Raw genomic sequence first — 23,997 nt, forward strand, 5'->3', positions numbered from 1 at the left:
AGGAGCCGTTGTCAGTGAACTCTCCCCACAGCTGCACCCAAACACGTGTCACCTTGAACAGAATGTGTGCAAAGTAGCTCTCTGGGGGAGAAGTCCACAGGCCTCACAGCAGCGTGGCCCCTCTTGGCCTAGAACTTACTCTCTGAGCGGGAGGTCAGCACGGGGACGGAGTGTGGGCTCCGGAGTGGAGTGCCTGGGCCTAATCCTGGCTCTCTCACTCCCACATGGTACCGATCTCTAGCACCGGGGTTTTGCCCAGAACAAAAGGAAAACGCGGGGCCCCTTGCTCAAAAATGAAGAATTTCAGGATGACAATAGATGGAGCTTTAAAGCAGGAGGGGGTCCTTGTAAGCACAGGGCAATTGCGGAGGTCACACGCCCATGGAGCTGGCTGCCTCGGTGTCCCCACCTGAACAATGGGGGTCACACAGGACCTACCTCATAGGGCCGTGAGGGATATGTGAGCTAAAACGCACTTACAGCAGCATTCAGCCAGAGCTCAAGACATTATTATCACACGCCCACAGAGCCTCGACTTCAAGTCACACCATCTCGAACGTACTCTCCAAATCTGGCGAAAACCCAGCCAGCTGGTTCTCTGTGATTATGGTGATAGACAGACAAACCCAGTTTTATAAATCTGATTAACAGCAATCTGGCGGAGGGCGCTATGCTTTTTCAACCCTGGGATTTTTATCAGGGAATAAAGTCCCATGACTGAAAACCCAGGCTCACCCGGAAGCCTGAGTAGCACCATATTGGGCCTCGCTTTTGTGGATAAGCTAAAAAAAACCCACTAAGCACATCCTTATTTATCGTGGCCATGGAGAAATACACACGTTGTCTGGTGAGTCAAGAGAAACTGGAAATAACTCAAAGTTTAAAACAGATGACCCTACCAGATCTGCCTCCCGGCCGTGCGAGAAGACACAGCTTGGTCCACAGGCAATGATCTTAGTCCAGCAACATGCTGGGCCAAGCAGGAGTCTCTGGAAAGCTAGGATCCGTGACTTAGGGTCTGAGGGAGGGGACGCCACGTCTCGCAAAACATGTGTGAATCAAGCGGGCATCCGCCTTCTCTTTCATTGTCATTTCCTGCTTTAGGAAGGGGAGGGGATTGGGGTGTCTGGCTGGCTCAGTGGGTAGAGCAGGTGACTCTTGAGCTCAGGGTCATGAGTTCAAGTCCCACGCTGGGCTTGAAACCACTTAAAAAAAATTAAAATAAAAAAGAAAGGAAGGGGAGGTGACCTGGTGATATGGGGCCAAGTGCTCTGATGCAAGTGACATCATGGAATCCAGAAGCCATGTACAGGGGAAGGTGACCAGAGCGTATTATTCATCAGGTGTTACTTCTCTCGGGTAAGAGTTCTAAGACTGATGTCAAAGTCAAAACAGGTGCCCAAAACAGGAAAAAAAATGAAGAAACCAGTCGTGTGGATGGGAGGAAGGTGGATTTGACCTCAAAGCTCACGCCCTTCTCGGTCTGTGGCGGTCCCGGGTGCGAGTCCCAGCTCTGCCCCACGCCGGCTGTGTGCCCAGAACATCCCTCTCCGAGGCTTGTGCCAGTGCAGGCTTCTCCCCTCCGGCGGGTTGCCAATGAGTGACGGCTGCTCTTCATGTGGGGGCTGCTGCTCCGTCAAAGGTAGGTCTCCAGGGGAACCATGTCTCTACTACTTATGGGTCGCCAAGTCTCAAGCGGATCACTTAATGTTTCCACGACTTGATTCTTAGCCTGCACAAGAGAGATGATACTAGCTCCTTTGCTGAACTGGCAGAGCCCTGGCTGGGGACGGCATGCCTGGCTCCTAACAGGCATCAACAAGTGGGTTGTGACTGCGTCCCTAATTTCGTAATCTGCAAACCAGGCAGGAGAGAGTGACCATATGATGTCGTGAGGACAGGAAGTCAAAGAACCTGCATTTGCTGTAAGAAATCAATGTGCCGAGGGGCGCCTGGGTGGCTCAGTGGGTTAAGCCTCTGCCTTCGGCTCGGGTCATGATCTCAGGGTCCTGGGATCTAGCCCCACATCGGGCTCTCTGCTCAGCGGGGAGCCTGCTCCCCCCTCTCTCTCTGCCTGCCTCTCTGCCTACTTGTGATCTCTCTATCTCTGTCAAATAAATAAATAAAATCTTTAAAAAAATTTAAAAAAAGAAATCAATGCGCCGAGTGCTTATTATTTTAAAGAAGGAATAATAAACTACGTTATATTCAAAGAATGGTGGGTAAATTTGTCCGACAGACCCCAGAGCACCTCTTGTCGTCCTATGCATTCTCCAAATCCACTGAAGATCGTTTTTAAGACTGAACGATGACACTTTAAAAATTTTATTTATGTATTTATTTGTGAGAGAGAGATCACAAGCAGAGGGAGTGGCAGGAGGAGGGAGAAGCAGGTTCCCCACTGAGCAAGGAGCCCGACGCAGGACACGATCCCAGGACCCTGGGATCATGACCTGAGCTGAAGGCAGACACTTAACCGACTGAGCCACCCAGGCGTCCCTGAAAATGACACTTTCATAAATCATTTGCCACCAAATGTGCCTTATCTCATTGGACACTGGGCTGAGAACACATGCAGAAACACTGTGAAATAGGATGACTCCAAACCCATGGATGAGGAACGTGTTCTAAGATGATCCTATCTAATCTAGAACCGGTATCCCGAAGCATCTAGAAAAGTGTGTCATCATCATTCCATCAAGGTTATTTCTAGTGCAGATGACTAACGGCCTGGTTTATATTACTTCATTTGCTGTGCATTTGTGTTAAGGACCAAAAGGCCCAGGACTGGGGGGCCTCCTAGTCAATTCAGAACGGAACCCAATCTGGAGAAGAGAACGAGGGGCTACCGACGGTTACAGAATTTCTGGTGCCAGACTGAGCTGCATGAAAGTCCTCCTTGACTCTCTAAGTGTTGGGGGGATCAGCGATCAACCACGATGCAAACCAACCTGTGGCAGGGCTGTTGGAATGGAAATAAAATTTGACCTTCCTCTACGCACTCAACTAGTCAACAAAACAGATTTGTCACTACAACTCGATCTGTTCACATTTGGTCGCGGTGCCTTACTTAAAAAGCAGTCTCTTTGTATTTTTGTTTGGAATGGACCTTCTTTTATTACTTGTGTTTGTGTTATCTAAGCAACGTATCCCATGCTCTGCTTCCGTTTCTGCCTCCTAGTTCTCAGAAAAAATAAAAAATGACTTTGCTTTGTGGAGGGGAGTGTGGACACCCCCTTCCAGAGAAGTCAGGCCAATGAGCTACATGCTGGCAAAGCTCTAAGTCCTTGGAGCTACTGGCTCTGAGGGCCCTTTGTACTTGCTTTTACCTTCTTATAAACAGGCAATACATGAGTTTCTATGTTGACTTTAGGGCTTTTCCTCTCATCTCACACAGATACCGTAATATGAGGGGCCCTTGCCCAGGGGTTGCGAACCTAGCGCATAAATTAAATGCCGTCCACAGTTCATGCCCAGTGGGAAATAGATGTTTTCTTTATCTGCCCATTTACCAGATTGCGTAAGTGGCCCGGCAGAGAGAAAACAGCCCCATCTAGGGACATGTGTCCCGGGAGCAGGAAGGGTTACAGAATCCTTCTTGAGCCACTAACACCAGGTCTCTATTTTTGAAGAGAAATTCTTTCCTTCTTTCAGCATGCGGTGCTATACACAGCCTCCTGGGGGGCACACTAGGAGAAGTCCTGAATAAATAAGTGTATTTTTTCCACTAGTGGAAAATTATTTCTGTAATCATTCTCACATTCTGGAAAAAAATAAACTATGGTGATATTAGAGCCCGATTCTAGTATCTTCAAATATGGGTATCGAGCACATAAATTTGTATCTGGGGACCCTCCCCTCAAACCAATCCTCAATTGCCAGCCACGGTAAAAGCGAGAGGCCAGAATCAAGTCCAGGAAGAGGGACAGATCTTAAGAATGGGGAAACGTGACAATTCACCGGCTCACCTGACTCCTCAAAGCAGCAGCTGAGTCCCTGTCCAGCAGGCAAATGGCTCTGGAACCTTCCGCGGCCTGCCGGTACTCCAGTGCTATGTACTCGGTTTCTTAAAAGAATCGGACCGATAGTGATCAAGTCTCATGAAATTGTACTACCTTTTATCCAAATAGCAGTCTGACAGCTTTGGGTCTGTTTGCCTATGTTTTTTGTAACTTTCTTTTTTCTTTTCTTTTTTAAGATTTTATTTTATTCATTTATTTAACAGAGAGAGAAATAGAGAGAGAGAGAGAGAGAGAGAGAGATCGAACAAGCAGGGGGAGCGGCCGGCAGAGAGAGAGGGAGAAGCAGACTCCCTGTTCAGCAGGGAGCCAGATGCGGGGCTCGATCCCAGGACTCTGGGACCATGACCTGAGCCGAAGACAGACGTGTAACTGACTGAGCACCCCCCGCCGCCGCCCCAGCGTACGAAGGGCCTCGGGGATATAAAACGTGCTCCGTAGGTTACAGGTAATTATTTATCGCTCACTGGCTTAGACCATAATTTGAAGAGTATATTGTGTGACCACCAAATTTTATGGAAACAAGACCTTTAAAGATGGCATCTTCCCGACAGAAGAACTCTGCAAACTGAAGACAGGGGCCTGATGATCACATCACTGGAGAGCTCAGGCCTAGGTCTGTTGCACGTCCGTGGCTACGGCTGCATATGAGGGCACAGCAAAGGCCAAGCAAGATAGGCCCAGCACCGTTTAACTGTCTCGGGACGGCAGAATTGTGTGAAGTTTTTATTCCCTTTATGCTTTTCTATCTATAATCAGAGGAATGTTATTATTGAAAAATTTTCAAATTGTGGTAAAGCAGCATAAAATTTGCCTTCTTGATCGTTTTTAAGCGCATGGGTCAGTTGCGTTCAGGACACGCACACGATTGTCCTGCCACCAGTCTCCAGGCCTCCCTTCATCCCAGAGGGATGCTATTCTTAAAGGAGATCATCAAAGACTTCTCCAGATGTACCTAATTTTAAAAATTAAACGCAAAGACGGCCAGTGGACCGGCATAATCAGACTAACCCAAGATAATTGAATAGCCTTACCAATTTGTGGATGAACACAAGATAAGCAATGGGCTTTTAATCTGCTTTTGATACAGTGTACAAGAGGAGCTCATTGGCTGAGGCGTAGAGATCATGCTGGAATTTTCTCTGTAGTGCCCTAGAGGATTGTTACGGAACCCCCTCTACTCGTGCCCGTGATGAGCAGATGTCCTTCGTACTCAGGACTCCACACGACCGTGCTCTAGGGTTCTGCGCTCAGCCGCAAAGACCGCACACGGCCTCCTGAAGCGGGTCGAGCACCGGCGGGTGTCTGGGTAGTCACTCATTAACAGGTTACACAGTCTCAGGCACCTGCGGGGGGAGGCCCGTCCTAAACTTTTCCACCATTCCAGCAGCTAATTTCTACAGAGTCATTAAGCAGCCCTCTTAATACTGGTGTTAGGGTCTGTGTCACTCGTTTACCAATGACACTTCTCCAGCCACAGTGAATGCTTTCCCGAGTGCTGTGGATTAGAGGACAGTCCTGGTTCCGAGCTGAAGGAATTCTCATCTAAATGCAAATCAAGACAAGCCCGTCTAGAATGCAGGAGCACATACAGTAATTTTTCCCCATCTAACGTTCAGCAACCCCCCCATGCATTTTCATGCAGCTGTACTGGTAAGAAGTGTCTCTCATTAGAATGGAATTCTGTTTGCTTTCTTCGCTGCACCAGCTGCAGTAGAGGTAAAGGTGTTCGGAGTCTTGATTTCTTTTGATTTAACGCACGGCACATAAAAGGGACAAGGAGAATCATTTTCGGAACCTCTGCTTCTCTGCTCCAGACTTACATATGCGGGCCCCTGGATGCCTCTATCTGATGTCCCAAAGAAGCAAAGAAAGTGTGGTGCAAACAGAGTTAACTTTCGTCCCAAGCTCTACTTCCCCTCCCAGTTTAAGGACACTGCATTCAACGTTTCGTGCCAGAAACCGGAGTCCCCGGAGCCTCCTCCCACGGGGCCACGTCCCTGGGTCTCACCCAGGCCAGCCGATTTCCTCCACTGCATGGCTTTGTAACTCACCCCTTCCCCTAAGTCTTCACTCCCGTGGCCTTAATTCAGCCCTTTGTTGTGTCTCCCTGGACCACTGTTGTCCTTTCTTTATGGCTCTGCCTCCTTGGCCTTCTGGAGGCTTCCTCTGGCCTCTCGCCTGTCCTTGGAGTGACCCTTCTATTAACACACATGGCTGTGGGGCGCCTGGGTCGCTCAGTTGGTGAAGCATCCGGCTCTTGGTTTCAGCTCAGGACACCACCTGAGGGTCAGGAGATCGAGCCCCACGTTGGGCTCCCCGCTCAGTGCAGAGGCTGCCTGAGAGTCTCTCTCTCCGTCTCCCTCCCTCTCTGCTCCTCCCCCAGCTCGTGCGCTCACGCGCTCTCTCTCTCTGTCTCAAATAAATAAATAAATACAATCCTTGGGGGAAAAAAGCACAGCTGACCAACTCATTCCTTGAAACCGCTGCCCAGGTAGGCAGTGAAGACTTCACATGAGGCCCCTTTGTGCTATTAACTCAAATTTGCATCCCTTCCTCACTCAAGGAGAACAACGGGCCCAACAAAGGGCCCTTCACCTGAAACTTACATGACCCCCAATCTCCTCAATCCAGTCCAAAAGCAGACCGCACGACGTCACAGTGCTCGACGTCACAGTGCTCGGAGGGTAAGGAGAAGGCAGACTGCCTCAGTCTCAACTCTACAGGACTACCTGCCAGTTTGCCAGCCTGAGGGGCAGCCGCCCTGCAGGGCCGAGGCGAGGGGCAGGGCAGGCCCGATGACCCACTTCTCTCGTGCTCTCCGGAGGGACCGGTGCTGCGCCCTTGGCGGGGCGGGGCTCTCCCGCCGGCCTCCTTGCCTTCCTGGGGACTGGACTCACCCTGGCACTTTGTGTGGGACATCCTATTAATTAATGAGATGCAGGAAAGGGAGGCGCTGGCAAAGATTAGTCAGGAGCTGGCAAGTTTTTTCCCTGAAAAAAGGCCAGATGATAAATACTGTGTGTTTTGCGGGCCATCTGGTCTCTGTCGCAACGACTCACCTCTGCTGCTGTGGCGTGAACGCAGCCAGAGACGATGCAGAAGCGAAAGGGGGTGACTGTGTATTCATAAAAGGTGAAATACAGAAAGAAATGATGGGCCAGGCTTGGCCCCGGGCCGGTCCTTGAATGAGACATATGTGCGCTGAGACGCTGCGTCAGTGTGCCATGGGTGGGCTGAGAAGCCTGGATTTCTCTAGAGGCTGAAGAAATCATATCAGGGACACGGACTTTGGAGCCGCATTTCCTTGGTTCAAGACTCGACTTCAGTGTTTGCTAGCAATGGAGCTTTGAGAATCTCATGTGTAAACGCATGCTCTCCGTTGGTCCTCACCTAAAGCCTGGATGGAGGGGTGGGTAGAGAGGGTGGAAGTTTCCGGAACCTGTACCTCCCTCCATTAGCGTTCGCATGCTCAGGCCACACCCATCTTTGAGAGAAATGCCCTCTGGCTCCCCGCCAGCCCTGGCCCTCACTCATGGCTCCTCTTCAATCCAAACTTCTTGACAAAAGCTGCCTCTGTCTACCCTTCATCACCACGCGGTCACCTTGTGGTCCCTGGAAGGCTGGCTTCTGCCCTGAGCTTACAGACAGCCGCGATCAAGATGATTTCTTCCACAAGAGATACACCTAGTCCAGGCCCATTGCACGGTTAGGCAGCGTCCTTGACAACGCCTGCCCGAGGAAGGGAAAAGCTAATTGCAATGTATTCCTCCTCCCAGCAGAGGCGCTATCTGTAGGCCACCCTGAGAAACTCCAGTGAGCCTCCCAACTCCATGGGACACCAATATTTCAACCACTGCTTTGTCCAGGGTTGCTCCTTTTGGGTGGACAAGTTCAAAGTGAATCTTAAAGCGGTTGCTGTCACGTTGGCACATTTCACCAATAGAAGACTTGGCTCTATCAACCAAGACGGCAAAATAACTCGCTCTGGGAAATTTACACGTACGCCCGCCATCACATGATGCCGAGTGCATATCCCCCATCTGTTGGCCTCTGGCCCATGAGGGAAGAGGTGGAGGGTCCCCCCAACCCCCTCGCCAGCTGCTTTAGCTCTGGGGGTCCTGCCTCCATGAGACCTGCCCTTGCTGTGACTCTTGACACGGAAATGTTCTCAAACGTCCCCAAGCACTCGATGCCTAGCCTGCTGCCTGGCAAATGATGGCATCTTAGGAAACAACCACTGAATGAGTCATTTCCCTCATAGGTCGCGGGGGAAGTGACAGAGGTAGGGCATTTGTCCAATTAAAGAAAAATCAAGGTAAAAAGATTCAACATCCTCTCCTGGAGCTCAGCTACCCTGGGGAACAGAATCAGTAAGAATCCCACAGATCCAGACCAAGCGCTGAGCCAAGTACATCTCTCTTATTTGGGCTCTGCCTTCTCTCTGCTCGTGGAGTCACGATCCGGCCAGTGCGGGGACCGAGGAAGGATGCCAATTATAATACCTTCTTTTGACAGCTGGGAGGGTAGATATTCCCTGCCTGCCTCTTCAACACACTGGCAACACTTGTGTAAGCAACAACTCTCGTGATAACCAATTCCCCTTATGAATCAGTTCTCACTGGCGCTCCTACTCTTCGACCCTATGTGAATTTTTCCCAAACTATTTTTATAATATCTAATCTGCTGTGAGTAATGGACTCTGGAACTGTTAGTTTGCCGTTTCTGGGCAGATGGCCTTAACACCAAGACCGTATTAGGTTGTAATTTGATATTTCAAATGGCAAATGGGAATATAAGAAACAAAATAGTGCCTATAACATCTTATCTATTCCTTAATGTCAAGTGATTTGAAATATTTTTAGATTTTTAGAGTGCTTTCCTATCTTAAAAAATAAAGGTAATTATTCCAAGTAACTAATTTGGAAATTATTCCAAATAATAGTTATTCCAAATAACTAGCCTTCTTGTAAGGGCCGTTGGTGACTTCCTCCCAGATATTCACACTAGAAAAAGCAGGGATCTTGGGGACTTATTCAGTGACAGGACAGTCAATTTTTATTTATTTTTTAAAAGATTATATTTACTTATTTGACAGAGAGAGAGATCACAAGTAGGCAGAGAGGCAGGCAGAAAGGGAGGGGGAAGCAGGCTCCCTGAGCAGAGAGCTCGATGTGGGGCTCAATCCCAGGACCCTGAGATCATGACCTGAGCCGAAGGCAGAGCCTTAACCCACTGAGCCACCCCCTAAGACAGTCAATTTTTAAAAAGAACCCCAAACTTCTGAGTTTATTATCTCCCCAAATACATGACAAAACAGGTACTAGCTATCTTTTGAGATGTAACAGACAACCCTAAAACTCAGTGGCTTAAGAGGGTAATGGTAATTTATTATCTGTGATGCACTGAACTGTGTCCCCCCCCCACCCCGCCCCACCTCCAAATTCATAGGCTGAAGCCCTTGACCCCCACCCAGTGTGACTGTGTTAGGGAATGGGACCTTTAAGGAAGTGACTAAGGTTATGTGAGGTCATAGGGTGGGGTCCTAATCCAACAGGACTGGTATTCTCTGAAGAGGAGGAAGAGACCCCAGGGATGTGTGTGCACAGAGGGAAAGACCACATGAGGACACAGTGGGAAGGTGGCATCTGTAGCTAAGGAGGCCTCTGGATCCTGCCAACACCCTGATCCTGGACTTCTGACTCCCAGAACTATAAGAAATAAGTTTCTTTCTTTTTTTTTTTATAAATATATTTTCATATTTATTTATGAGAGAGAGAGAGGGCACGCAAGCACAAGCAGGAAGTGCAGTAGAGGGAGAGGGAGAAGCAGACTCCTCACTGAGCAGGGAGCCCCATGTGGGGCTTGATCCCAGGACCCCAAGATCACGACCTGAGCTGAAGACAGACGCTTAATCGACTGAGCCACCAAGGGCCCTGAGAAATGAATTTCTGTTAAGACCCCTAGTCTGTGACATTTTGTTAGAGTAGCTGCAGCAGAACAATACATTATTTCTTATGGCTTCCGTGGGTCAGGAATTCACGAGCCGTTCAGACAGGTGCTCCTGGATCTCTGGTATTGGCTGGGGCTACAGTATCATCCGAAGCCTAGGCTGGGGCTGGGATTCAGCTCCGTGCTGGCTCACTCCCACAGCCGGGGAATTGGTGACAGTGTTGGCTGGGGCCTTAGTTCCTCTCACCCTGGGCCCAATAAAACCTTTTTCATGCATCCCCAACCAACCATCCTGAACCCTTTTCTTCAGTTTAGTTATATTTTAAGTACATCGTAAGAAGCAATATGATACCCCTTTTTTTCACCTGTCAGAATTTGGGGATCATAAATTGAAAGAATAAAGTAGAGGCTGTAAATAGGTCTGAGGTTAGAGGTTGTAATGTACCACTCAGATCCCCTTGCAGAAGTGAAGGATTTCCCCCTGCCCAGCTACTGGGGCTCTGCCAAGTGATGGACTCAACTATTAGCCAGCACTGCCCTTGGCTGAGGAGAGTTGGCTTGGCCACCGTGAACGCCCTTCTAGGAGACCTGCCATCTTAACGACTGGTTGATGCCAGGTTAGAAGGGCCTGGCTCCTTCGCCCCAACTTGGGACAAGTCTGGGGAGCCGCCCCAGTTTTAGTGCTCCCTGGGGGTCGGCCGGGGGACCTGGTTGAGACAGCGCTGCCTGGCGGCTTCTCCCTCAGGCCCGCCTCCCTCCTTCCTTTCTCCCTCAGGCCTGACCCTCGGAAGGCTCCCTAATGAACACCCTGCGCGTTCATTTCTGTCTGGAGTCTGCTTCTCAGGGAACACACACCGCAGCAGCCACCTTTTCAGGGACATATACTCGAAAGAGTTAAATTAGACTCCCAGGCAGGGGTAAATGAACCTCTCCCCTCCAGTGTGTGGTGTCCGGCTGCAGGCCCCGCTGTTGAAATCAAGTGATAAGGCGTGTGGTAGATCTCAAAACTGGCCCACACCCGTCACCTCTTCCGGCAGCGAGGCTCTCTGCAGGGGCCTTTGTCACTCCTGCTTCATCCTGTTGGCCGAAGCAAGGCGAAAACCCGGTCCGGCTCCAAGGGGAGAGGAGAGAGATTCTACCTCGGCTAAGAGTTAGGGCGCTGGTTCTGAGCCGGGGCCTCAGGAACACTTGCCCCCGTGCCTCCTGGAATCGTGCCACTGTCATAAGAACTAGTCTGGGACAGCCTCTGCCAGGGGAGGACAGACCACACGGAGCCGAGGTGAGACATTCCAGCGGAGGCCTCTCGGGGCCGACCGGCCGCCAAGTAACCCGGTAAGCGAGCGCAGACGTGTGAGCGAGCACGGCCGGGACCAGAATGGCCCGCCCGAGCGCACGGCCCGCAGGATGGCGAGCTCAAGACACGGCTGCTGTCTAAAGTTTTGGGGAGTTTGTTGTGCGGCGATGGGAGCAGGGCTACGATACAGGAACTGACCAGGCCAGAGGAGGAGAGACCCCGGGCCTCAGCCCGAGCCTTGGGTTCCCTGTCACCCGCCCAGGGGCCACTGCTGGGGGCTCAACCCCACAACCTTCTTCTAGGATTGTCCTTGGGTGACAGGTGCCATCCCAGCGGGAGGTGAATTTCCCTCAGCCTGGGGCACCCCCAAACTAATGGCTGCTTGGTGTGAGGGGAGGAAGGCCAGCCTTCTTGCCTCCAGGCAGGGCAAACTCTGGCACAGTTTACACTCCAGAGCTCCCCCGTCGTCAGGCTGAGGCTACGTCTCATGCCACACCACACGCTCACCTTCCTTCTTTCCTCCCCCTGCACCTACAGCCTTATTCTGAGCACTCTGTACTCAGCCAACAGACGTGCAGCCCAAACCCCACCCCAGATCCCGCTTCTAGGGTCTCTGACCCAAGACGTAGGTCAAGAGTGAAATTCCTAGAAGAGAAAGGGGAGGAGCACGGGAATGACTGTGGTGGAAAGGGAACCGGAAAAGTACTGATCCCTCTAATACCTTCACGTTGAGTCTTGAGTACAACAGAAGATGATTCTTCCCCTGGTCTAGGACAAACATCTCCCACCACCCAAGGACTCTTACCCATTTCCTTGACAAGAGCAGAATGCAAGGCTTGCCTTCTCCCTTCAGTCTTTTCCTGCTTCCTTCTTACTAACCCTGTCCCGATTAGGGTTGAAACCTGTTCCCATCTATGGGAAGAAACCATCACCTCCACCGAAGAGCGACAGCCCCATCCCTTCCCCTGCAAAGTCAGGGTTCTCGCGCAATCTGCTCTAGAGATCCCCACCTCTTTACTCTCCACCATCCAGCCCACAGTCCATGGCTTCTGCACTCGACCACAGTATTCGTGCCAAAGCTATTAGGGCCGACCTCAGTCCTTAATTTCTGGCTCCAGACGCACATATCCAACTGTGCTTTGGATACCTCCTCTGGAACATTCCACAGGCACCTACCACCAGCACCTGAACACACACGTGTCTGTGTGCCTATGCACACCCACACACCCCACATGGGCTCACACGCATGCACGCACACACCCATAACCGGCTCTTCTTCCCTCCCCCTTCCCTAGCCCAGCAAATGCAACTACTGTTCATCTAGTTTCCTGAGGCGAAACTTCTGGAATCATCCTTGACTCTTCTCTATCAATCACGGCATTCCAAATTCCTCTCAATTCAACCTCTTAAATGCTCTTTACTTCTTTGCACTGGTCACTCCGTTCCACCATCGGCTTCCACCAGGCCCAGATAATTTCACACCGTGTCTCATCTGAGCTCTGGTCCTACTCACATTCAATCTCGTTTCCACCCCCACCCAGACAGAGCATCATAAAATGCAAAGCTGATTATCGCTCTCTACTGGGAAAAAATGTCCACTTCCTCTGGGACTGGGCTGGCTGTGTTCTCCCATCCTACGACCCAGGTTTCACCAAACTCCTTTGTGATTATTAACCTGCCTGCATCCCCCGGAGAGACAAAACCCCCTCCTTTGTTCAGCTGGTCATTAGCTATTTTTTAAGCCCTCCCATGCATAGTGCGCCATTAATCGAGTAGTGACGAGGACAAACATGTCTCTTCATTACACAGTTGTCACCCGCTCGCCCTTTCTGAGCAGCTCCTGACACACAGCAGTTGTGAGTCTTTGCTGAGTAAATAAATGATAAAATTAGTATTTTACAAGGGCAAAAATGAACTATTGGGATTTCATCAAGATCAAAAGCTTTTGCACAGCAAAGGAAACAGTTAACAAAACCAAAAGACAACTGACAGAATGGGAGAAGATATTTGCAAATGACATATCAGATAAAGGGCTAGTATCCAAAATCTATAAAGAGCTTATCAAACTCAATACCCAAAGAACAAATAATCCAGTCAAGAAATGGGCAGAGGACATGAACAGACATTTCTGCAAAGAAGACATCCAGATGGCCAAAAGACACATGAAAAAATGCTCCACATCACTCGGCATCAGGGAAATACAAATCAAAACCACAATGAGATACCACCTCACACCAGTCAGAATGGCTAAAATTAACAAGTCAAGAAATGACAGATGCTGGCGAGGAAGCGGAGAGAGGGGAACCCTCCTACACTGCTGGTGGGAATGCAAGCTGGTGCAACCACTCTGGAAAACAGTGTGGAGGTTCCTCAAAAAACTGAAAATAGAGCTACCCTATGACCCAGCAATTGCACTACTGGGTATATATCCTAAAGATACAAACGTGGTGCTTCGAAGGGGCATATGCACCCGAACGTTTATAGCAGCAATGTCCACAATAGCCAAACTATGGAAAGAGCCTAGATGTCCATCAACAGATGAATGGATAAAGAAGAAGTGGTATATATATACAATGGAATACTCTGCAGCCATCAAAAGAAATGAAATCTTGCCATTTGGGACAACGTGGATGGAACTAGAGGGTATCATGCTGAGCGAAATAAGTCAATCGGAGAAAGACAACTATCATATGATCTCTTTGATATGAGGAAGTGGCGATGCAAGGCGGGGGAGGGGTTGGGGGGAGGTAGGAAAAGAAAAAATGAAAAGATGGGATTGGGAGGGAGACAAACCATAAAAGACTCAATCTCCAAAAACAGACTGAGGGTTGCTGGGGGGAGGGGGGACGGGAGAGGGTGGTGGGGAAATGGACATTGGGGAGGGTATGTGCTATGATGAGTGCTGTGAAATGTGTAAGCCTGGCGATTCACAGACCTGTACCCCTGGGGATAAAAATACATTATATGTTTATTAAAATAAAAAAATAAAATGAAATAAAAAAAATGAGTACTTTAGACCAAAGACGAACTAATTACCCTTATCCCCATTCCAATTTTAGAAGAAGACTCATGGGAACACATTTTATAAAAGTGAACTTTGGGCTCAATGTTCACAGAAAGCATCTTTTTGTTCCAAAGGACGGAGACAAATTATATCTAAATATTTTCAAGCTGAAACAATTTCTAGTCTTTAAGGAATCACATTTCTCCAGTGAAGATCGTGTCGGTAGCCAAGTTCATGAAATCAGCCAAGCTCTTGAGGAACTTAGCACAACGCTTACAGACGATTGGCATAGTCTAATGACAAAGAAGTGAACTTTGTATGAAGTTGAAACGACCACCAGCCCTCCGGCAAAGCAGGGCAGATCCAGCCCCTGCTGGCTGCAGAGGCCATGACAGGGGCCCCCGGGACGCCTCGGGTGATAAAGTGGACCGGTGGGGTCAGGCCTGTCTGAGGTTGGGGAGCCCATGGGGACACTGTCTTCCGATTTTGAAATGTATTCCTGCAGAGTGTAAGTGGGGAACCTCACCCTGATTTCTTGAAGTCTGAACTATATGAACATTGTAGTCCTGTCTGGATCACTTTTTAAAAAAATTGTAGTAAAAAAATATACGTAATATAAAATTTACCATTTTAACCGTTTTTAAGCGTACGATTCGGTGATATTGGGTATATTCACGCCATCACCCTCATCATCTTCAGAACTTTTTCACCCTCCCGCATCAAAACTCTTCCCCCATTGAACGACAACTCCCCAGTTAACCCTGTCCGGCCCCTGCCGCCCACCCTTCTATTTTCTATATCTATGAATCTGACCACCCTGGGGTCCTCGGACACATGGGATTACCCGGGATTCATCCTTGTACGACTGGCTTATTTCACTCCACGTAATGGCCCCAAGGACCATCCACGTTACAGCACGTGTCAGGATGTCCTCCCTTTTTAAGCCCGAGTAAGAGCCCATGTATGGAATGACCACCCCTGGGTCCTCCCCTCAGGACACTTGGAAGGTCGCTGAAATGTCACCGAGATGTCACACTCAGTGTCGGCCTCACGTGTGGGATCGCAGGCCCTGACCAGGGCCCATGGCATGTCCGTCGCTGAGTGTGGGACACAGCTGAGGACACATGCACTCTGGCCCCAGAACCGCCTCAGAAATCCCGGAAGGACGCAGGCTTCTGAGTCGCGGGAGGTTTAAACAGCTGAGGACACCACTTCCCAGTCGTCGTCGTCAGAGGGAAAACTGACTTTGGACGGACAGCACTCCCTGGATTCTCTGTTCTTTAAACTGGGAAAGGCCAGCAGCGAACTTCTGCCGTCACGGACAGCTGATGTCACCATCACTTCCCGCGATCTAAACGGTTTTCGCTGCAAGTTGGCATCTCTTCCTAAATGGACTTATCCTACCAAGTGTCACTCCTCAATGAGAAGAAGCCAGTATCCTGACACTTTCACGTCTCCTTTGCCCTTGGAAGCCCCTGTGCTGGTCACCTCCCTCTTCGGTCGTCCCCGCCACTCCCAGCCCCCACAGGCTCCTTCTGTCCCAGATGGCCTAGTCCATAGGCTTGTGGGTAGGTTTGGCCCAAGGCTGGAGGGAGGAAGCGGCGGAGACACCAGGATTTTTACCTGCCTCAAAGGGCATCTCCGGCCAGCGGCTGCTTTTCCTCTGTAACCTCAGCCGGGCAGACGCACGGGGTTCGACTCCCCTCGGACGGACTCTGGAAACTCCGCCACCTCTCACGGCCCCTCCAGCCCTAGGGGAGTAGTCGCTTCCTGCTTTTGACAATCTGGGTCGCCTCACTGTTCCCCTTTTAGATTTTTTTGTTCCGTTACCTGTATAACCAAGCCTCTTTTTGAAACGCCCAGGAGAGCCTTTCTAGATCTTCTCTTATTCCCACTCAAGTTATGGCGACTTTTCTTCTCTGGAAGCCTTTCCCTTCACCTCCCCCTCAGCCCTGCCCCACCACTGACGCAAGGCCCAGCTCCCCGGGCGGCCCGCATCGGACCACTGCGCTTCCCTTCGCCGCCTCCTCTAGCGTGGACACCCCCCCCCAACTCCTTTCTGCTTTGACTTAACTCTTTCATCTGAGAGTCACCCTGTTCCCAGTAAGACGGGGGCCCCAGAAGGCAAGAAGGACACCTTGCGTCTGGTCCCTCAGCACCTCATACAGCACCCTGCGAAGCCTACATCTCATCAAGGAGTCGCTGAAGGAACGAGGACAGCGATGGCGTGTCCCCTGCGTGACAAACACACCTTCTTGCTCTCTGAAGATGACAACACTTGTGGTCGGACAGTGTCCGATGGTGAGGTCTTAGCCTCTGAGGCCTGTGACCGAGACCTTGTTTGGCAATAAGGTGTCTGCAGACGTGATCGAGCGCAGATGAGGTCACATGGGAGCAGGCTGGGCCCTGATCTGACACGAGTGCTGTCCTCGTAAGAGGAGGACATCGTGGACACACAGACGCGGGCCCACGACCATGTGAGGACAGAAGCAGAGACCGGTGCGATGCTGCTACAAGCCAAGGATCACCCGGGGGCCCAGAAGTGACCCGGAAGAGCGGAAGGATCGTCCCCACTAGAGACTTCGTGGGGAGCACGGATGGTCCTGCCCAAACCAGGACTTCAGACCTCCAGCCTCCGGAGCTATGAGGCAGTAGCTTCTGGGTCTTTTAAGCCCCCAGTTCACGCCACCTCGTTCCAGCAGCCCCAGGGATCCACCACGGCCACCGGACCCCACAGTCCCAACCACATCAACGGGCTTCGGGGACACGGTTCTCTCGGATCCCAATCCAGATAAATTCAAATAAAGCTTTTGATGACGGACATCTTAAAAGAGGCCAAGGCAAGACACACTTTCTGGTCAGGTTCCAGACGCTACCACTTTCTGTGTAGTTTCCCTTTGCACCCTCAGTGTCTCTTCCTCAGCCCAGGACTCGTGTGACAAAACACACCCAATGCATCAGGAGGGCGCAGTGTCGTCTTCCGCGCCCAGCCCCCCCCGACCCCCCGCCGACACCTGGAGGCCCCGGGGCCACAGGACGAGGCCAGACTTACGGTTCTGGGGGAGGCATGGTGTGTGGGCGAGGCCGCTGGAGGCCTGGCGGTGCCCTGGAAGGAGGACGGGCTGTACCTCTGGCCTGTGTCCGGAGGGGAAGACGAGGCGTAGATGCGATTTTCCAGTCGCTCAGGCTCTTGCTTGTAGGACTCGAGAGGAAAGGTGTGCTGCTTGACCACCTGGGTGGGCGTCGACGGAGAGGACGAGAGGCCGGAAGCTGTGGAGGAGACCACAGGGCGCTGTCAGAAGTCTGGCCGAGGCCTAGAAGGCCGAGAATGTTCGTCCTCAAATGGCAAGGGTCTGCGTGATTAAATTCTGAATGTCGGGGACAAGTCTGTTGGTATCTATATCTGTTCCTGTGTTGCGTCCCCCAAATAGCTGGGTTGAAATTTTAACCCCCGGCAGCTGTGAGGATTTGGAAATAGGGTCTTTGCAGACATCATCGGGTTAAAATGAGGTCACACTGGAGTCAGCCTGGCTCTTAACTCAGTGAGACCAGGGTCCTTATAAGGGGAGACATGGAGACCTAGACCATCCTCAGAGGAGAAGCCATGTCACACGGAGCGATGCATCTATGGGCCAAGGAGAGCGTCAGAAGCCAGCAGCAGGGAAGGACTTTCCAGGGTCTCAGAGGGAGGACAGCCCGGCTGACCCCTTGGCTTCAGACCTCGAACCTCTTAAATGGGAGAGAACAAGCTTCCCTTGTTTTGGGCCGCCCAGCAGGAGGTGCTTTGTTATGGCAGCTCTAGAAAACTCATCGAGTCAAGCCGTTGGACATCGATTTGTCTTCCAAGAGAAGCAGAATCTGGATTTGGGTCTGGTGTCTCACATCTACGGAAAACTCAGTAAACTTTTTGTTTTAAAGTTGGTATTTAAAAATGTTAAGCCATGGGACTCAAAGCCAAGATGTCAGTACCAAGGGCTACCTACTTGCTACTCGTTGCTCTGACCCAGACAAGGACGCGTCAGCCTACAGAGCGGAGCTGCCCTGTCCCGAATTCTAGCCCCTCTCCCCACCGTCCGCAGTCCCTGTGCACGTGTGCTCCCTTCTCTGCTCCCGTCTTCGTTCCCCAGAGGAACCTCCTGGTCCCTGGGAGTCGATTCAACCCTTTCTCCTGACTTCCAGCCCCGTGACCCCTCCCGGGGCTTGTGAGCACATCCCACCCCTCCTGCAGGTCATGACGCCACCACACGCTATTTAACACTGAAACCGAATGCCGAAGTTTGTAAGTCTCCTGTCCCCCCACAAAATCCCCCATCTGTCCCTGGGGTGGGGATTCTGGTTGGCCTTTTGGGCCCCCCCAGTGGCTGGCACTGCCCTGGTGAGGCGAAGGTGCCTAGAAGATGCTCAACACCCAACAGGCAAATTGAGAGAAGGGAGCCTGGAAGGATGGGAGGCCCAGGCTCTGCTGGCGTCTTCCACTGGGTGTGGAAGCAGCGCCCTCCTGTGCCCCAAGAGTGGGTGGGGGTGGTACATAATTTCCCTGGTGGGAATTTTAGAAGGAACCAATCAAAGGAGGAGTGTCATTTCTAGGGAACCCCCTTTCCCATGAAGCCATCCCAAGTGGGAAGCCCTGCTCCAGGCCCTGGGCGGACCTCTGGGAGGCAGGTCTAGGTGAAAGCAGGAGTGAGAACACTCGATCACCCATGGTTTTGTGGGTCTCAGGACTTAATATAGCAACGGCCTCCAACAGGAAGGCCCCCAACTCTTTTAGAAACAAAAGTTTTCTCTCAAAAGTCTTGAGAAGCAAAGCCCATTTTGAGCTGGGGCTTGGGGGTGGGGGAGGAAGGAGAGGGAGGCTGCAGAGCAGGACATCTGGTGGGTTCCAGCTGCTGGGGGAGGGGCGGGGGCGGTCTGGCAGGCAGGGTGACAGAGGAGCCGCCTGGCCCACGTCTGGGCCCGTCCCCAGTGTCATGGCTTCAGTGCTCCCCAGTGATGCCCACAGAACGGTGAGGACGGAGGATGACAACCGAGGCTCAGGGGGCGTGGCTGGGCCTTTCAGAGGGTTCTGCCGCGGAGCAGAAGAGGGAAGCCCTTGTCCTACTTTGTTTGTGGGGCCCGGCACCCCGTGGGCCTCAGGTCCCCAGGGGTGGGGGCCCGTCCTTCCACGGTTCTCCCAGCGAGAGTCCTCCGCTGGCCCACTAGCCTGGTTCCTCACAGAGTGGCCCAGAACAGGCTAGTTCTTACGTCACAGATGAAGAGAGAATTTTATGTTCCCTGCTCCCACCGCTCGCCCCGGCCACTGGACACAGAGGCCCTGTGGGTGCTTCCCGGGCGCGAGAGCTGGAGACCCAACGGACCAGTGAAACAGAGGGGTGTGGGGGGGCATTTGGACTCAAAGTTTGGGCCACCAACCGTGTTCTGACAACCTGTGAGAGTCCCTCAGGCGAAGCCCCTGTGGGGGTCTCGGTTCTCCATGTTAAGGCAGAGCAGCCCTCAATGCGGACGCGCTGCCCAAACACGGGGACAACCAAACCGGCCCCTCCGTCCTGCCCGTCCCTCCACTCCCAGACCCAGCTCGGACTCTGGCGCAAAACACACCCCCCGAGTTGCTTCCAGAAGCCGGGACAAGTATGGGCTTCCGTGGAGGCATTCTGGAAACATCTACCAAAACCACAGACGCACGTGCTCCCCGACCCAGCGCCCCGCTTCTGGGGTTTCCTTCCGCAGACGTAGCTGCGGCAATGCTAGAGGGCGAGTGTGGCGGGTCGTTCGCTACCCGGTGCCTTTAAAAGCAGAGACTGGAGACGCAGACGCTCACCGACAGGGAAGGGGCTAACACGGGGACGGGACATCCACGCAGATGGTCGTGGCTCCCTGACGGGCGCGACAGGCTGTCCCGTTCTCCTTACCTCTGAGACCGCACGGGAAGTGAAGAGGCAAACCCCAGAGCCACCTGTACCGATCGACCCCACGCAGGATCGCAGAAAAGGGGCCTGTCCGCACGTGCCGACAGCGACTCGGGGAGGGTGTGGCAGCAGCGCCCGGAGACGGGAACAGCTGGCAGGGACAACTGTCGTCGTCCGCCCTTTCCTATTTTACAGCTTTCATGGCGTGTGATGAATTTGCGACTCAGAAAACCACTTCCTCCGGCCACTGTTCTGCTTCTGAGCTAGGAGGCTTGCTAACGCCGTATAGACCCGCCTCCTGCCTCTTGCCCTGATCCCAGCGGCCCTCACCGGCTCTGACGAGGTCTGTCTCGATGGAAGCAGCCAAGGGCAGGGCCTGGTCTGTCTGTCCGTCTGTCTGTCTGTCTGTCTCTCTGAGAGGCTGTCCCGTTCACAACATTCTTCAGGGATGAAGCCTGGTTGCCATCGTGTAAGGGACATTCACAGCTGGTGGACCTCCGCACAAGCTCTTTGGGTATAGAATGTTCCTTCCCAAGTGTAAATAATTTAAGAGAACATGACTAAGCAGTTGGCCCTTAAGAGGGTCCTTGAAAGCCCAAATGGCTCATCCTCTGTGGGCCGTCCCCACCTGAGTCCTGGAATGGTCTGGACCCACGCTACGGAGCGTAAGAAGGTTGGTGCAGGACACCCACAGCCCTGGACACAAGCTTGCTGAGCTGTCTGGGGTGAGGCGAAGATGAGTGGGCTTCCCGTCTGGTGGGGCGGCGGTGGGGGACAACTGGCTTCTAGAAGAACAGAATGGTTCTCCATGCCCCCAGGAAATCTCCTCTCAGCGAAGTCTTTCCAAGTTCAGAAGATGCCTCCGTCTTTCCACCTGGCCTTCCTGCCTCCTCTCTGCACCCTTCCTGGAGTGGGTGGTCTCGCTGGGGCAAACAGGATGATGGGGGAGGGAACGGGTAAAATGGGGGGAGGATTAGCAATATGTGTGGTTTAAGGTACAGAAGAATCTTCCTAGGACCAAAATTATGCCCCATCTTTTCACTGATACCTGAACCATCTTTAAGACGAGGTAGAGTCTTGGAAGAGCAACATCTTTTTTTGCACGATGCCTCACCACTCACAAAGGGCTCCTACACCTCTTGCTCCATTCGCTCCCTGAAGCTATGGCCCGGGGTGGCGGGGCGGGGCGGGGGGGGGGCGGGCAGCTTTACTTTCCCTCTTTGTAGGGGGAGAAATCCTAAACTCTTTGGCCAGGATCGAACAGAGAACTTGCCAAGAGAAAGATCACAAAGACTTAAAATGACATTTTGGGCATGCAAAAGTGGGGTTCCGGGGCACCTGGGTGGCTCAGTGGGTTAAGCCTCTGCCTTCGGCTCAGGTCATGATCCCAGCGTCCTGGGATCGAGCCCCATATCGGGCTCTCTGCTCGCTCGGCGGGAAGCCTGCTTCTCCCTCTCCCACTCCCCCTGCTTGTATTCCCTCTCTCGCTGTGTCTCTCTCTGTCAAATAAATAAAATCTTAAAAAAAAATGGGGTTCCACAGGCCAGCGGGCAGGAGAGCTTAGAAAGCACTGGGTGCAGAAGGGAAGTGAGAGGTGAGTAGGAGGGAAAGGGGGATGGGAGGAGAGGGTGTGCTTGGGGCTCTGTGGGCTTCCTCCCAGGGGGTGGGCTTCCTCCCAGGGGGTGGGCTTCCTTGCCAGCCAGCAAGAGCAGAGACGTGCCCAATGCAGTGAAGAATTTTACTCACATTTATGCTGTTTTACTGGGGAGGAGGGGGGATATCTTATGAGAAAAAGCAGGGCAGGTAAGAACGACGTTCCTAAGTCTTTTTCCTCTTTTGAGTATCGGTGCTGCAATTCATACACACAGAGGCAAATGGGGCAGTGCTGCCCCAATCCCCCATTACTGTGAAATAGACCAATTTATTTCCTAATCACGGGGCCAACTGCCAAACTGCAAAGCTTTCAGGAAGACCAGGGCCCGCTCCGCCAGCTGCCCGGGGCCAAGCGGGCGTGGGTGTGGAGGAGGGGGCATGTTCTGACGAAGCCGCTGAATCCTACCTTTCAGTCTGGTTGGGGAAAATGGGGCAAAACCAACATCCAGACCCAAACCACCCACAGCCCATGCAGGGAGCGTCGAGGGTTAAATGCTTGGAACAGTAATGCAGGAGGAGCTCGGGGAAGGGGGTGGGAAACCTCGGTAGAGACATCGGGAAAGAGCTGGGCCTGCACTTTGGAAAACAAAACAAATCTGCCCCCCAGCCCCCACCACCCAGTGAAGGCGACTTTCGGAAGGGCCCAGACAAGACTGGGCTGTGGCGATAGTACCCAGAGCAGACAGGTTCCCCCGTTTTGTTCTTCTGAGAAGGCTTTCCCTCCTCCTTCTGCTCCTTAAGGACTTTGTTTAGGACCGCTGTCAGCCTCTGAGTGTGAACAATGCCTTTGATTCTCCCGGGGCAGCAGCCAGGACAAGTGAATAGGCACAGTGAGTGAACAGAAACGGCTCCTGGCAGCCACACAGGACACCAGGCAAGTGGCTCCAGACACCAGGGAGCCGCGAGCTGGTGACTTCACAGGGCCAGGCCGTCCTGGCATGAGCTACATCTAGAGAGATGAGGGTGGAGGGAGCACGGGGGTGCCCCTGGAAGGAAGTGAGCAGACATCTACAGAAGGACAGCAGTGTGGCGGGGAAGGTGGAGGCCCGGATTTCAGAAGCCTCAAGTTCTAAGCCAAGTTTTACCGCTAACTGGCCATGGGCCCTTGAGCAAATGAAACCCTTGCGTTGGTAAAAATAAACCAGGTAGACCAGATGGCCGTGTGGTGTGCACATGATCCCCCTTCCCCTCCCCTAAGGTGGCACGTGCATACAGTCTGAAATAAGAAAAAGGAGAAAATTCATTCTGTTCCTTCTCTTAAACGTCCTTGCTGACCACGGTCTCATGAGAAGAGCAAATACTCAGTTTACACTGGGTGGGAGGTTTGCTTATATGCAGTTTTTACAATAACTACTGGCTCGTTACAGAGATGAGGGGACTTATAGCTGTTGTTCCTAACTTCGAAGGAATGGTGACGAGGGTCATGGGGGTGAAGGGAGAGTGGCACAGGCTGGGAGAGGCAGGAGACCCTGCTGCTCAGGAACTGTGCCACAGAGAGGGGCACTTAAAGGGTCAGAAAGCCCCAGCAATATGGGCAGCACGACTGATGTGTACACACATTGGGTCTGGTGTGGTATGAGAAAAAGCCCGTCATTTTCTCGCTTGCTTAGGAAGGCTTTTCTCCATGAGTAAATTTACTGCTTCAATTTTTAACCTTTTGCCTCTTGGCCTTACCTCTGGCCTGGTTACGCTCTGCTCCTCCCTGCACTGGCCCCCTTCATTTTTTGCTCTGAATTACCTGAGGTGGGACCTACCCGAGGTGGGAACTACCTGAGGTGAGAACTACCTGAGGTGGGAACTACCCGAGGTGAGAACTACCTGAGGTGAGAACTACCCAAGGTGAGACCTACCTGAAGTGAGACCTACCCAAGATGGGAACTATCCGAGGTGAGTACTACCTGAGGTGGGAACTACCCGAGGTAAGACCTACCCGAGGTGGGAACTACCCGAGGTGAGACCTACCTGAGGTGAGAACTACCCAAGGTGAGACCTACCTGAGGTGAGACCTAACCGAGGTGGGAACTACCTGAGGAGGAGAATTCAGGAAGGACAGGAAATCCCTTCCCATCTCTTCTCCCTGTGTTTCCCCCTCAAGGAACGTAGGGGAGCTTGGGAGACACCAAAGGCAGTGGTAGCTCTGTGTCTAGAGGAATAAGCAGCTTCATTATCAGG

General features: G+C 52.1%; 1 protein-coding gene across 6 annotated transcripts in view; it reads right to left on the minus strand.

Annotated features, from left to right (window-relative positions):
- The window catches only part of PRKAG2 (protein kinase AMP-activated non-catalytic subunit gamma 2), a 248,537-nt gene that overhangs the window by 75,642 nt on the left and 148,898 nt on the right, over window positions 1-23,997 (minus strand). For all 6 annotated transcript variants that reach the window (XM_080818930.1, XM_080818928.1, XM_080818929.1 and 3 more), the window contains one exon: window positions 17,322-17,539. In XM_080818930.1, coding sequence (XP_080675056.1) covers window positions 17,322-17,539 — 218 coding nt within the window. The remainder of the gene's footprint in view (window positions 1-17,321; window positions 17,540-23,997) is intronic.

Source organism: Martes martes (genome assembly GCF_963455335.1).
Source record: "Martes martes genome assembly, chromosome: 11".
NCBI lineage: Eukaryota > Metazoa > Chordata > Mammalia > Carnivora > Mustelidae > Martes > Martes martes.